The 13,376-nt window shown below is 40.9% G+C and overlaps 1 protein-coding gene across 1 annotated transcript in view; it reads right to left on the bottom strand.

The window, feature by feature from the left end:
* Positions 1 to 13,376, bottom strand: part of lama4 (laminin, alpha 4) — a 41,453-nt gene that overhangs the window by 2,329 nt on the left and 25,748 nt on the right. The window contains exons 20-37 of the mRNA XM_042503348.2: positions 13,226 to 13,365; positions 12,543 to 12,707; positions 11,588 to 11,733; positions 10,194 to 10,356; positions 9,950 to 10,083; positions 8,663 to 8,834; positions 7,951 to 8,082; positions 7,713 to 7,855; positions 5,718 to 5,847; positions 5,303 to 5,440; positions 5,024 to 5,157; positions 3,824 to 3,988; positions 3,375 to 3,516; positions 2,243 to 2,436; positions 1,923 to 2,112; positions 1,660 to 1,815; positions 710 to 869; positions 67 to 194 (exon numbers count right to left, since the gene is read on the bottom strand). Coding sequence (XP_042359282.2) covers positions 67 to 194; positions 710 to 869; positions 1,660 to 1,815; positions 1,923 to 2,112; positions 2,243 to 2,436; positions 3,375 to 3,516; positions 3,824 to 3,988; positions 5,024 to 5,157; positions 5,303 to 5,440; positions 5,718 to 5,847; positions 7,713 to 7,855; positions 7,951 to 8,082; positions 8,663 to 8,834; positions 9,950 to 10,083; positions 10,194 to 10,356; positions 11,588 to 11,733; positions 12,543 to 12,707; positions 13,226 to 13,365 — 2,732 coding nt within the window. The remainder of the gene's footprint in view (positions 1 to 66; positions 195 to 709; positions 870 to 1,659; positions 1,816 to 1,922; positions 2,113 to 2,242; positions 2,437 to 3,374; positions 3,517 to 3,823; positions 3,989 to 5,023; positions 5,158 to 5,302; positions 5,441 to 5,717; positions 5,848 to 7,712; positions 7,856 to 7,950; positions 8,083 to 8,662; positions 8,835 to 9,949; positions 10,084 to 10,193; positions 10,357 to 11,587; positions 11,734 to 12,542; positions 12,708 to 13,225; positions 13,366 to 13,376) is intronic.

Genomic DNA, 13,376 nt, shown 5'->3' on the forward strand with positions numbered 1-13,376 from the left:
GAAGATCCATGTTTGAGTCACATGATTTTACCTAAATATGTAAAGATGATTTAACCAAAGACCTACCGCCCCTTGGTGAATGTACATAGTGAAAAAGCCCTCTGCTGTGCGCACATGCAGTAGCACCCCGGATGCCACACGGGGGCGCACCTCCATCACCAGCTCAAACCTCAGCCCGAGGTTAAATGTCTCATCTGAGGAAAAGAAGCACAGAAAGCAAGATGAAGTGAGTTCTGGGTACCTTATCCACCGCAGGCCTCACGTTTTTTTTTTTTTGCTGCGTTAACCAGCCATGTTTCTCTGTGGTGCGTGCACGTGTGAAATAACTCTACTCGTTCGACAGCTGCAGCTCAGTTCGCATGTTCTTTGGGGCCTTCACCTCCCCCTCCCCAGTCCTCTGCTCTCCGTCCTCAGCAGAGACACAGTTTCACCACAGTTGCACAGAGGGTATCATGTTCCCTCGTGCAGCCAAACTCCATGCACACGGGATGGTGAAAGACCAGGGGGGGTGCTTGGGAGTTTTCCAAAAGGAAATCTAATGAGCCATGTAATCTAACAGATGTTCACTGTGCAAACACTTGCCGATCCTGCCAGATGTACTTGGTGTTAAATTTGGGAAAAAAAGACTGCAAAAAAATCAACACTGTGCAAACCTATGTATCCAAAATGTTTAATTCCTTCCGTCTTGAAATAAAAAAAAAACTACTACCCAACACGATGTATCCTCCTGCCTCTGCGAAGTATGTCCCTGCCTCGGAGAGTCCCTCGAAGCATGGAGTGACCCCAAAAGTCTCCGCCACATTGGACAGCCACTGTCCATCCAGCTGAAGGTTCTTCAAACAGCCGGTAAAGCTGTATGCAGAGTTCCTCTAAAGGGACACACATGGAGACGCAAATCAGAAGGTTTACTTATCATTATTATTAAAAAATAACAGGGAGCTCCATACTTAAGTGGTTTAAATTTTTGGAAGAAAACACTGAAGAAATTAGGGACTGCTCCTTATATATGAGAGGGAAAGGGGTGGCACAGGGACGCCACTTTAAATATTTTTTTAAGGACTGGGGAGAGAATGATGTTTTTAGATTTGGCTCAGGGCAGGGACTTTCAACTTTAAATGCTTGTGTTTTGTATAAATTTCAAATATCCTCCGAACCCCAAAAACTGCAAGTAGGTTTGATTTCATTGAAAAATTACACCATTTATTAAAACTGTGAAGCAAACTGTGAAATATGGTTTGTCGGTTGGTATCTATCTATCTATCTATCTATCTATCTATAGATATAGATATCTCCAACACTTGACAACTCACACCAAAACAATCTATATTGATAAATAGCACTTGCAGTAGAGAGAAAAACAGGTATATTTGACTTTGGGTTGAACTGTTCCTTTAAATGTTAAGAGGACTTCCTGCTGAGTTCTAAGGGGGACAGGGTCAGCATGTGGTTTCCTGCTGTCTGTGGGAACTAGTGGCGCAGTCCGCTGGTATGACCATATATGTTCCAGAGGACACTAAAAGGTCATAAAATACAGAGCTTTGTGAGAGTTTACTCGGCTATTCAGAGCTACATACCTTGATAGAAAATTCATGTGTTTCATATGACCCACATTGAGTATGTTTTTATTGTTAAGTCTTTCATATAAACTTTAACTCATACCTGAATATTCTTTTGGGCTCTCCCTGGAGGCACACCTCCAACATAAAGGGGACTGCTGACATGCCAGGAGACGTTGCTTCCCTGAGCTCTGTCTTCCAGCACTGTGAGCCCATCAATTATTAAGCGCCCCATGCTCCCATCACGGATAAAAATAACCTTTAGCAGGAGAAGAGAGGAGGTTGTCACTGTGGAAATTGTTGACACATAACCAAACACGCATCCACCCATGCGTACATACGGTATTGACAGATGGAAAGACTTACATTGTGCCATGCACCATCATTGTATTTCTCCTCGCTCCTGATTTTGACTTTTTGGTCTGCTACGTTGAAGGTGTACACGAGCTTCCCGTGGGCAAGGAAGAGAGCCATGAAGTTGTCCTCTTGGACGTCAGATACATAAAAGATGAGGCCAAAGGATGAGTGCGTCTTTAGGGACAAGGACAAGTGGGACCTGGGAGGTGGTAGATGCATTAAGTCAAGCGTGCAAACACAAAGAAACCCTTGAAAGTGCATGTGCAGAGCGAGTGTTTGAGCAAAAATGACCTTGAGGTTACTTGTTAAGAGTTCTCCGCTTGACGTACCTCTCAGAGAAGGAGTCTGGGAGGTCCGTGTAATGATGCCTGCTGTTGGCGACGCCGCCGTAGTGGAAGGCTTGGCGGGTCGCTCTGGGACTTGAGGAGAGATAGCAGGGCTCGATGTTCGGCTCTGATGGCTCTTGCTCTTCACTCCTCAGCTCCATCAGGCCCAAAGGGAGGTTGGACTTCTCCCTGCTAACCTATGAGAGTGTTTATTGAATGTCAGGAAATTATTGCAACCACATGTAGAAGGACAGATCATCAGACTAGAATTACGGCCCTGCAGAGGTACGCCTCTGTGAAGATCTGTGCAATCAGCATAGTTTCAAGGTGTGCACCCAAGATTAGTGTCACCAGTTCAACATCTGTACAATTTTTCCCCCTCTGTTACTGAGTTATGAAGTTGAAAAATGGCCAAAAAAGGTGTTTTTGTAAAACAATATAATGTCAATATGACCTTTGACCTTTTGGATATAAAATGTCATCACTTCATCTTTGTAGCATTTGAGGCATTTGTGTGAAATTTTGTCATAATTAGCTCACAAACTCTTGAGTTATGGCCAAAAACATGGTTCGTGAGGTCAGTTCATCATTAAGTCCAACTGGATGTTTGTGCCACATATAAAGATATTCAGTCAAAGCATTCCTGAAATATCATGTTCACAAGAATAACACAGATGTTAGGTCACTTTGGCCTTGACCTTTGACCACCAAAATCTAATCCGTTCATTCTGGAGTCCAAGTGGATGTGTGTGCCAAATTTGAAGGAATCATCTAATTAGATATCGCATTCACAAGAATGAGATGGATGTAAGGTCATGGAGACCTTGACCTTTGACCACCAAATTCTAATGTTGAATCCAAATGGAAGTTTGAGCCAAATCTGAAGGAATTCCTTCAAGCCGTTCTTTAGACATCGTGCTCATGAGGGCGGATGAAAGGTCAGAGTGACCTTGACCTTTGACCTGTGACCACCAAAATCTAATCTATTGAGTCCAAGTGAATGTTTGTGACAAATATGAAGAAATTGAGAACGTTCACAAGAATCAGGCAGACAGGTGGACAGATGGACAACCCAAAAACATAATGCCTGAGGCATTAAAGACAGCATTCCATCTCTTTTTTTGTTTTGTCCTACCTTCTGTTTGGCTCTAGAAGTGTGCTCCCTGCTCCTTGACAGCAGAGCAGCAGGGGGACGCTGGACTGGACAGTCTTGCAGGGAGGTCTGGACCTTCTCGGTGTATCGCTGGAAGTCCTCAGGCTCAATGTCCCGGTCTTGTCTACAGAAATACATGCAGAAAGAGTGACAGGAGGAGGTAGGGCTGAAGAGACCCTCTAAAAACACCAGCCTGTCTCCATAGCAACAAACTTCATATCCTTAACTACTCAGCTCTCAGCTGTCGTTGTGAGTCTCTTCCTCGGATAGAGGGAGACAGAGTAACTACGCAGCATCTAGAGCCAAATCTTTGATTACAAAGCTGTCTGTGGCAGTTTGGAGAGATACAAAGGGAGGAATTTGGCCTCTTATAGCCAGTTGGACAAATCAGTCTTACTCTCGGCTGTAGTGAAGGTTCAGTGGTGATTTACCTGTTGATGTAGGCGTAGCTGATGCAGCCTGTGAAGTTCTTGAAGCTGCTGCTCGAAGACCCTCCGTAGTAGAAAGTCTTTATATCAGGACCCGATGAGGATCGTGTGGCAGATGCTGGACGTTTCTTCTCCTGCTTGTCTTTGTCGTCTACCACCAGTGAATACCTGAAGTGAACAGTTCAACCAGTCAGTCATTAAATTGTGATGCTTGGTGTTCTCTCTTGTCACCAGTGCACCTTCTTTTCAAACTTCATACTTACTGTAAGTCTGAGGCATCGAGAATTAATGAGCTGAAACATTGAATGTTATCACTTGATTGAATGGGTATCAGCCTCATGTAAGATATGGGTTAGAAGGGGCCTGCTACACCTACTAGTAGGTTCAGAATGCCGTTATTAACCCATTTAATGACTATGTTAATTATTAGGCGCCGATGCCTAGTAGCTGCAGTAATTATGACAGGAGCAATTAAGGAAGTCAGATGACATAACGTTAGTATAAAGAGTGAGAAAGTCTATGTTGGGAGAAGGTTAGTGTGATGGATGGGTCAAATAAACATAAGGCTTTCACCCAGGAGACCAAGGTTCATGGTCTGTGTGAAACCAGAAGTCAGTGCTGATTTATTTTAGATGAAATATGTTAAGTTTGTGCTACTGCATTACAGGACAAACATTTTGGTTATTTAAACCCCAACCATTATCTTTTTTTAACCTAATTACATAGTTTTGGCACCTTTAATGAAAACTGCTCCAGATGACACCTGATAAAAAACATTTAAAGGGTTAATAGCTGTGTGAACCAACTAAAAGATGTAGCAGGCCCTTTCTAACCCATATTGATAACCACTGACAATGCCCATTCAATCCAGTGATAAGATTCTAAATGGGTGGATGAAAGCAACGCATAGTCTGCATTCATTTTCAACAATAAATATGCCAGAAAGACCAAATTAAAAACTTGCTATAATCAAATAAAACTCTTCACATAGAGGCTCATATGGTTTAAGCAATTAAGTAATCCTGAGAAAAATCTTACAGAGATGGAGAACTACGTTTCCATGTGTCTAAATTTAAGTCCAACATCATACAGTTGAGAGGAAACAGGATGCAGAGATGGTTAAACTTAAAAAAAAAAAGACATAATGGTGGACAATAGAACAGCTGTTGGCTGGACACAACAACTGTGAAACTGAATACTCACTTCTGGTTGTTTACGGAGGCCACTAAGAAGTGTGTCCTTCCGTCATTGTATTGTTTCTTGTGTGATTTAACCCTTGTGCCTCTGTTGTTGAGCACAACGGCTCCGTTGTCCAGTGAGATGCTGAACTCATCAGACTGAAGGGGGACAAAATAAAGTTACGGCACATTTACAAATTATTACAAAAATACCCCAGGTAAATTCTTGATGTCTTTTTATGACAAAATGAAACTAAAATGTGATTTTTTGCCCATGTGTATGAAAACAAAGATCAGTGTGTACCCCTTCACTGTGGTAGAACAGGAGTCCGCTGGGCTGCAGCGTTCTGAAGTTGAGTCCACCCTCAAAGTTGTTGAAGGGTGAAATCTTTGCTGTCGATCCCAGGTAGCTCTCTCCAGTGAAATAGGCTTTACGGGACATCTGTCACAAAGAAAACACATCTCACTTTCATCGCCTCATACCTTTCATTCTCTGTTCAGTGCACAGTTCAGTGATCCCCGATGGGAATACTGATTGAGCAAAGTGAAACATGAAACACCTGATTATTTTTTTCTCAATTGTAACTGAGGGCTTGTGTGCAGATGTGTGTTTCAGTAATTTTGAGACTGTCCTTCATCCATATTTGGCATTGATTCTGGTGAGACATATGCGGTGCATTATCAGTGACAGTGTGTGAAGTGGTAGAGGTAGCACTTACAAAAGACTCCTCTGGGCAGCCGCTGCTGATGCCAATGGTGCCGGGCTCCTCCAGCAGATTGAAGTCTTTTTTCTGGAACTGGAAACCTTTCACGCAGCCTTTCAGGCCTACGACAGCAGACAGCTCAGGCCTGTGGTGATACACCATCTTATAGTGAAATTCTACACCGGACTAGACAGTGGATTATACATATTTAGACTCCAGGTCACCTGTTTGCCCCAGATTTTGGTATAGCTACCACAAGGACGTCTTTGACAAACATGAAATGTCATGAGTTGAAACTCTACAGTGAAATCCAATGTTTATTTTTAAATATCACAGAAGAATCACAGACTTTTTGGCCACTTGAAGGCAGAAGTTTAACAATTTTCGGTTCCCTCGTCTTTAAGTCAATGGATTTTTTGAAATGCCTGAAAAAAGGTCTGGGGTAAACACATGCTAAAGAGATTTTCACATTTTGTTCTACAACATAAAATATGTCTGTAAATAGTATTTACTCCCATGGTGTTTATGAATAGGGACTGATCTTTACTTATGAGGGGGAAAGGGGTGCTGCAAAACAAGTCAGGCAAGGGAAATATAACTTACAAAGGTAGTATTTTATAATTAGTTTAATTAAATAAAGTCACATCCCAGCCACCCCCCTCCTCTGATGAATAAACAGCAGTCCCACAACACCGGCACAGAAGCTAAGCAATGTCCTGCTGTGGCTGCAGCAAATCATACTTTTTTTTTTTTTGGATTGTGTTTTTGGGCGTTTTATTTGCCTTTAATCGACAGGACAGTGTAAGCGTAAAAGGTGTAGAGAGAGAGGGGGAGACATGCAGCAAAGGGCCGAGGCCAGAGTCGAAACTGCGGCCGCTGCAGCGAGGACACAGCCTCTGCACATGGGGCGCCGCTCTATCCACTGAGCCACCAGGCGCCCCGTGCAAATCATACTTTGACCAACCCCCCCACCCCCCCAAAAAAATCAGTATAATTTGTACACAGTATTTGAGTATTTTCTCCTTCCACAACAGCTGATGGAGGCAGCGGTAGACCAGCAACTCTGCCATTCCGTGGAGTAAAATCACGTAAAATGATGCCTGCCTGTAAGGGCTGTCTTACAGCAAGGTAAAGCGATGAAAATATTCTAAATATAGCGTAGACTACACTGATATTGTTTTTTTTAAGTGGCTTAAAACCATCAATGAAAGCAGAGTTTGCTCAGCGCTGTTTGATTATATGTACATGACACAGTAGTTTTCACCCTGAAGTTATTGTAAATAAAATGTTGTGATTGTGATTCAGTCTATATCATAGACTGTATAGATAATATAGGTGTATTGCAACTAGCTGAGAGGGAGCATATCTCCACCTGCCTTGGTGGAGTCAGACATACTTCCATTAATATATAGATTTCCCCCCTGCTGCTTGTATACTGGGACAAAGACAGTATTTTAGACAAATGGCCTGATCGAGCTATAAAGGCAGCTCCACTAAACTGCATGTAAACATACTGTGTTCAGTGAAAAAGCTCTGCTAAACTAGACACAGTTACTGAGTAGCTGGTGAAAGAGAGAAGCATTTAGCAGTTATAAAGCAGATATCTCTCCTGAAATTTGGTTGAGACCAATAAAAGTTAAAGGGAGAGTAAATATTGGACTTGTATCTGTCAGGTGGCCAGAAATATAAATGCCTAATGTTGCTCTGCGCCTGCTGGATGTGTAAATAACATCTGTTGGCAAATACGTTCGCTATAATAATTTTATAAGGTGATATACTGTATGTCAATACTGCATTTACGGCTTGTTCCCCTGCACAGAAGTCGGGGAAAAATCCGTTCACGCAGCATTTATAGCAACTGTGTCATCCAGCAAAGGCAGAATTTTATCGCTTTCAGCTGCCTCTTGGGGCTTCCAAAAGGTGTTCAGTTCAGCTTTGAGTGTTTTGGTCTACACATGCGGTTGCTGGAAAACAGAGCTCTGTGGTGTTGAGTGTTTGGCTTTCACTCACCTGGATTTAAGAATGCTTGTCGGAGCCCCACCTATGTAAATATCTGAGAAAGGCAGCGTGGTTTTTGGATTCTCCATTGATTTTACGTGGCTTTTGTCCACTAGTAGGATAACTTTCTTTGACTGATGGTAAATCACCGACACCTGTGCACACAGCCCAACATTTCAGTCACAGCAACACATCACTCTTTTACAAGGTCAAATTAAAATTGTAAATTGAATGTGAGGAGAAAATCTACCTCGTGGTATCGTGCGTCATTTATTTGCAGCTTTGGTAAGTTATTCTCCAAAAGTTGTGGCCCCGTGCTGAAGCCAAAGTCGTACATTAGGCGCAGGAAGCCGTTCTTTAACTCTAACAGGAAGTATTTATCCTGAAAAGAAGAAGTTCAAATGCATTAGGATTTGCTTGTGATAAAAGTTAGACTTGTGTTTTTATTTCAGTATTAAAAAATGTCTTAAGGTCTTTTGTGGTGAGGTTAAAGATACAAGCACATCTAACCCTTTAAAAGCTGAGCATATTGAAAACAAAAGACCAAGTTTTTTTAAATGACAAAAAATATCTAGTATGTATTTGTTTTCTATTTTTTATTATGTTTTATGTTTTTTTTTATTACTATTTTTTGTATCATTTTTTTATAATAATAAATCTAATTTTTCTGAACATTTTTCTCTTTTTTGGGGGGATAATTTTTTTTTAATAACGCTCCCCTCTTTTAAAAAAAATAATTTTAGGTAATTTTCTTGTCACCTTTTACTAAATTCTTGCAATTTGTGAGGTATTTCTTGTCAAGGTGGTAATGCCCTTTTTTCACTTCCTTTTTTTTTTAAAGAAATCAAACCAGTTTACTCAGGTGTCAAAGGGTCAAATAGCTCATGAGAGGTATCTGAGCGCAGTACAGGAAAACTGATGTCGATCCAGGTTCCAAAGGGTTAAACAGTCTTCAGACTTACCCCATTGACCATGAGGAAAAGGACGCCATCGTTTGCGACGGTTCGTACTGAGATATCAAATCTTGTGACGACACCAAATTTGCCCCTCCTCTCAATGTTATTGATGAGTGCGAAGCCCGTTCCATCAAACAGGTAGCTCGCAATACGACTCTGGGAAAATGCCAACTTGTACCTGAGAGCAGAAGACAGAATGTTAGTTTTTAATCCGTCTAAATGATAAATTCAGAATGTGTCAACATCTTGTCTGGGTACATCCTGTAAATTTTAATTCAAGTCAATTTTATTTATAAAGCATATTATCACAAAACACAGTTTGCCTCAGAGTGCTTTACAGCATACGACATCCCTCTGCCCTTAGACCCTCACATCATCTAAGGAAAAACTCCCCCCAAAAAAACCTGTAACGGAGGAAAACAATGGTAGAAACCTTAGGGAGAGCGACTGAGGAGAGATCCCTCAGGATGAACAGACGTGCAATATATGTTGTAAATAACAATTAAACATATCAAATAGCTGGATTACTAAATGGGAAAAGTGGACAATATACGGGGGCTGAAAACCACTGAATGCCTGTTGGTTTTGTTAATTAGTAGAGTATTAAATAAGAAACAAAATCTGGGGTAAAAGCTTAATTATTTCTATGAACAAAGCTCCCTGTGCACAGCCATCATGATCATCAGGTGTTGGTTGGTAGAAGAAGCATTTAAAGTGAAAAACAAAATCACCCCCCCCCCCCAAACACACACACACACACACACACACACACACACACACACACACACACACACACACACACAGAAGAACCTAACTGTGACTTTATTGTTGATTTCTGTTTTTTTATTTAATTATTTTAGTTTATATTGTGCTCAGTTTAGGCTTCATTCCTTAATCTGTGCATAGAAATGCTCTTTATACACACGAAATAAGGGGTAATGCAAAATTATCGTCAGATTCATGACGAAATTCGTGAATTTTGTTCCTGCTTATGTTGCTGAATCAGAATCATTCTACATTATCAAGGTGTCCAAACAAATGTGTGCGTAAAACATTTACATGGTTTTTGAGTGATGCCTATTGCGTATACACCTGAATAAAGTGCATTTGTTCACATCACCACAAACTAACTCTGTAGTCTGCTATGTGCACCACTGTAATGTGGATGTGAACGTGTATACTGCACAGTGAGTGATGGACGGGGAAGAGGGGGGTCAAGTGGGGCCCAACAGCAAAATTCTGCCCCAGGACCCTAGAAAAGGCTTAATCTAGCCATGCAAATGTGCACTGTACCTGGGGCACGGTGTTGATGTAGTGACATCCATTTTGTGGGTCTCTTTGAAATTGTACAGACTGATCACTTCGTTGTTCAGCGAACTCAACTCGATGCAGCCCACAAACGGAGCGAGACTCAGAGGAGGTGGAAGCTGGTTAAATTAAAAAAAAACAACAATAAAAAAACATCATTATTAAAGGAAAATAAAAGATTAATAAGGACTTATTTGTAATAAGGAAAGTTTGTAAAGGGCATTATTACTTTGACATCTGGTGGGACGCCACCAACAAAGAAGACTATATCCTTGGGGTCGATGTCAAACAGCGAGTCAGTGCCCAGAGCTTCGCCTTTCTGGATGAACTTCTGCTCGTCTGTGGAGCCCTGGCTGGGGATGGTCAGGAAGACTTTTCCATGTCGGCCCAACCTGCAAGCAAACAACGCAAAGCACAGTCAGGTTAACGCAATCTGGCTCACACTCGGAGCAACTTTAAGTGTAATCTCATTTCATATCCTGATTTCAACTAATTGCAAAAACATGCTGAAATTCCAAATTCTGTTTGAGAAAATGTGTTAATGTGACAAGTTCTATTAAATAATTTGTATGTGTGTGTGTGTGAATGAATCTGTACTAGTTATTCTTTCATGAGGCCCAAAGTTAACACCTAACCCAGCTGCCAAAATGAAGTAGGGAAGACGCTGGACTTCTGTGTTGGACTGAGGTTAAATTTTGACCAGAATGAAAATCAGGTTCACAATATTTTAAAAGTCTATATTGCTTTTAATGTGTGAATAATGTTGTGTGTGTATACTAATGTGTAATATGTGTGTATTTTAGTGTATTTTTTAGTTTTATCTTTATATGATCTGAAATGTCTGTAAGTAATCTATGAATAATTTGTATTATTAATATATATATATTTTCACACAGTGTGGACATTAACATTACACTGTTTGGCAGATGGTGGGTTATTCTGCGACAAGATGACATTGGTATGAGATATTTGGAAGACATTGGCTTTGAATAACGTAACAACACAACTTAACCCTTTGAAACCTAAGCAAATTAGCATAATTTCTCTCAAAAACATACAACTTAAAATGAATGGCCCAAAAATGAGCAAGAAACTAATAAAAAGTTTAAAGAAAAATACCTAAAAATATAAATTAAAAAACATTTAAAAAAAAAAAGAAAAAAGAAAACAAAACAAAAGAATGACCCTAAGAAAGTGCTAAAAAAAATATATTTTTTTGTTCTGTAACACAATTTTAAATATATATTTAAATGAATTAAATATAGTTTTCTGGACATTTTTAAATATTTTTTTGATAATATCTTCTAATTCCTCCTGGCTAATACTCAGATCATTTCCCTGTCAGCTTTTTTTCCCCTGCAGTTTGCTGGACATTTCTCATTATGTCTTTTTCCTGCGTTTTGCAAATTTCTCAGGTTTCAGAGGTTTAAATACTAATAAAAAGCACAAGAAAAACTGATGCTGATCCAGGTGTTAAAGTGTTAAACCCAACAAATTATCAACAGCATCTGTTGTCATTAATCATTGAATTTTGGTCAACCAACGTGATGTCCAAATTTCAACCCAACCTCAACGTCGACAGATGTCGGTGGCCAGCTGGGAAGGTTCGTTAATGAATATTACCTCTCTACTTTGATGTAGTTGAAGACTGCAGGCCATTGGCTGACAGGCTTGGAACCCAACGGGATCTCGACATCCTCACCCCCGAGGTTGTACACGTATACCAGGTTGTCGTTCTTGATAGCCAGCCCCATGTAGTCTTTCCTACCCTGTGAGAAAACACAGCAGAAAAACCTCATGGTGAGTTTATACCCTGTTCATTTTTCCATCATGGCTTCTTTTTTTCTTTTTTTTTGTGTGATTGTACACCAGTTCACCACTGCAGTATGAGTTTCCAACAGGGACATGATCATATTTTATGTTATGTAACCTTGAATTATAGTGGTTTATAAAAACACAAACATCCATCATCTGAGACTGTCTATAGCGCTCATGCGGAGGCTATTATTAACACTGAAAAGCTGCGGACAAAAAGCACTGCATGGATTACAGTGGCGGTGAAATCACCAAGGTGAAGCGTGGCTAAAGAGAACAGAGAGGCCTCACACTGGGTAGCTGCGCTGGGCTTACAGTTTTTATGCAAATGAGCTCCGACTTTGAAGGCGCACACACACGCGCTATTGTCACGGGCGTCTCTTGGAGACCTTTTGAAAGGGGCAACTGTGCACTTTCAAAGCTCGTCATTCCTGCCTCCACGATCACAACAAACTATTCATGTCTGCGGGCTGCTCCCTGCCTTTTATCTCTGCCCTGGGCCTCTGGGTGCAAGTTTGTGAAGTTTCAGCAGCAGATTTGGGCCACATACCTATCCCAAAAACCTATTTGACACATACAACAGGGAGGACCAGGCCAGGTTTCACACTTTTTTTTTTTGTTGAGTTGTCAGCTTAATGTTCATGCCTAATTATTCCCTAAATGTGCTTTTATTTGTTATGAATTAGCATTCCTCCTAGTGAACATTGGTTTTATAGTGGCTGAATACCCCTAATCACAAAGCAACCAGTTTTGTTTTCCTCACATTTTTGTCTCCCAGGTATAAGATGAAACGGTCCTCGATGGGGTCCTTGTCAGGGTCCACTCTCATGAACAAGCTGATGGACGTCACCGTCTTCAGGTCCTCCAGGTTGCTGTGAGGATGAACCTCCACTGAGGACTGACCGTTGAACTTCATGGACACTTGAACCTGAGGTAGAAGACAAACCAAAATGACTTAGAGCTTACAGTGAGATCTATATGGTAAGCTGTGTTTTTACCATAAATTTTAACACAAAAGTATTAAAAATCTTCAATAACCACAGAAAGAAAACACTCCCTGGTAGCCATTAGTATGTGAATATTTGGTCATGGCCCAGAATTTTAATAAGGGTTATTGTTGTTTAATGAATCATGCAAAATTTTATCGGGCTCTACGATCCATGCAGTGGTAATCAGCATGCCAGAAGCTCAAAGAAAACTAGAATTATCGCCTTGTGTTTGAACGTTTGTGCCAAAATTTAAAAGAAATTCCCTCAAGGCCTTCTTGAGAACGTCACAGTGACCTTTGACCACCAGATCTAACCAGTTTTATCATTGAGTCTGAGTGGATGTTTGTGCCAAATCTGAAAAAATTCCCTAATGCTGTTCTTGAGATATAACATTCATGAGAATGAGACAGATGAGCTCACTGTGACCTTGAGTATGTTCCAAAAATGATGAACTTACTTTCTTGGCCACGCTCCTGGCCTGGGCTATAAGCTCTCTGATCCTCAGGATGTTGTTGGTCGCATTGTTGACGGGTTTCTTCTCCTCAACCACCTTCAGCTTGTCCAGCAGCTCGGGAACGAGTACATTCAGGTTCTCCACTGTAGAGTAC

Source organism: Plectropomus leopardus, chromosome 16 (genome assembly GCF_026936395.1).
Source record: "Plectropomus leopardus strain MGB_pleo_1.0 chromosome 16, ASM2693639v1, whole genome shotgun sequence".
Taxonomy (NCBI): domain Eukaryota; kingdom Metazoa; phylum Chordata; class Actinopteri; order Perciformes; family Serranidae; genus Plectropomus; species Plectropomus leopardus.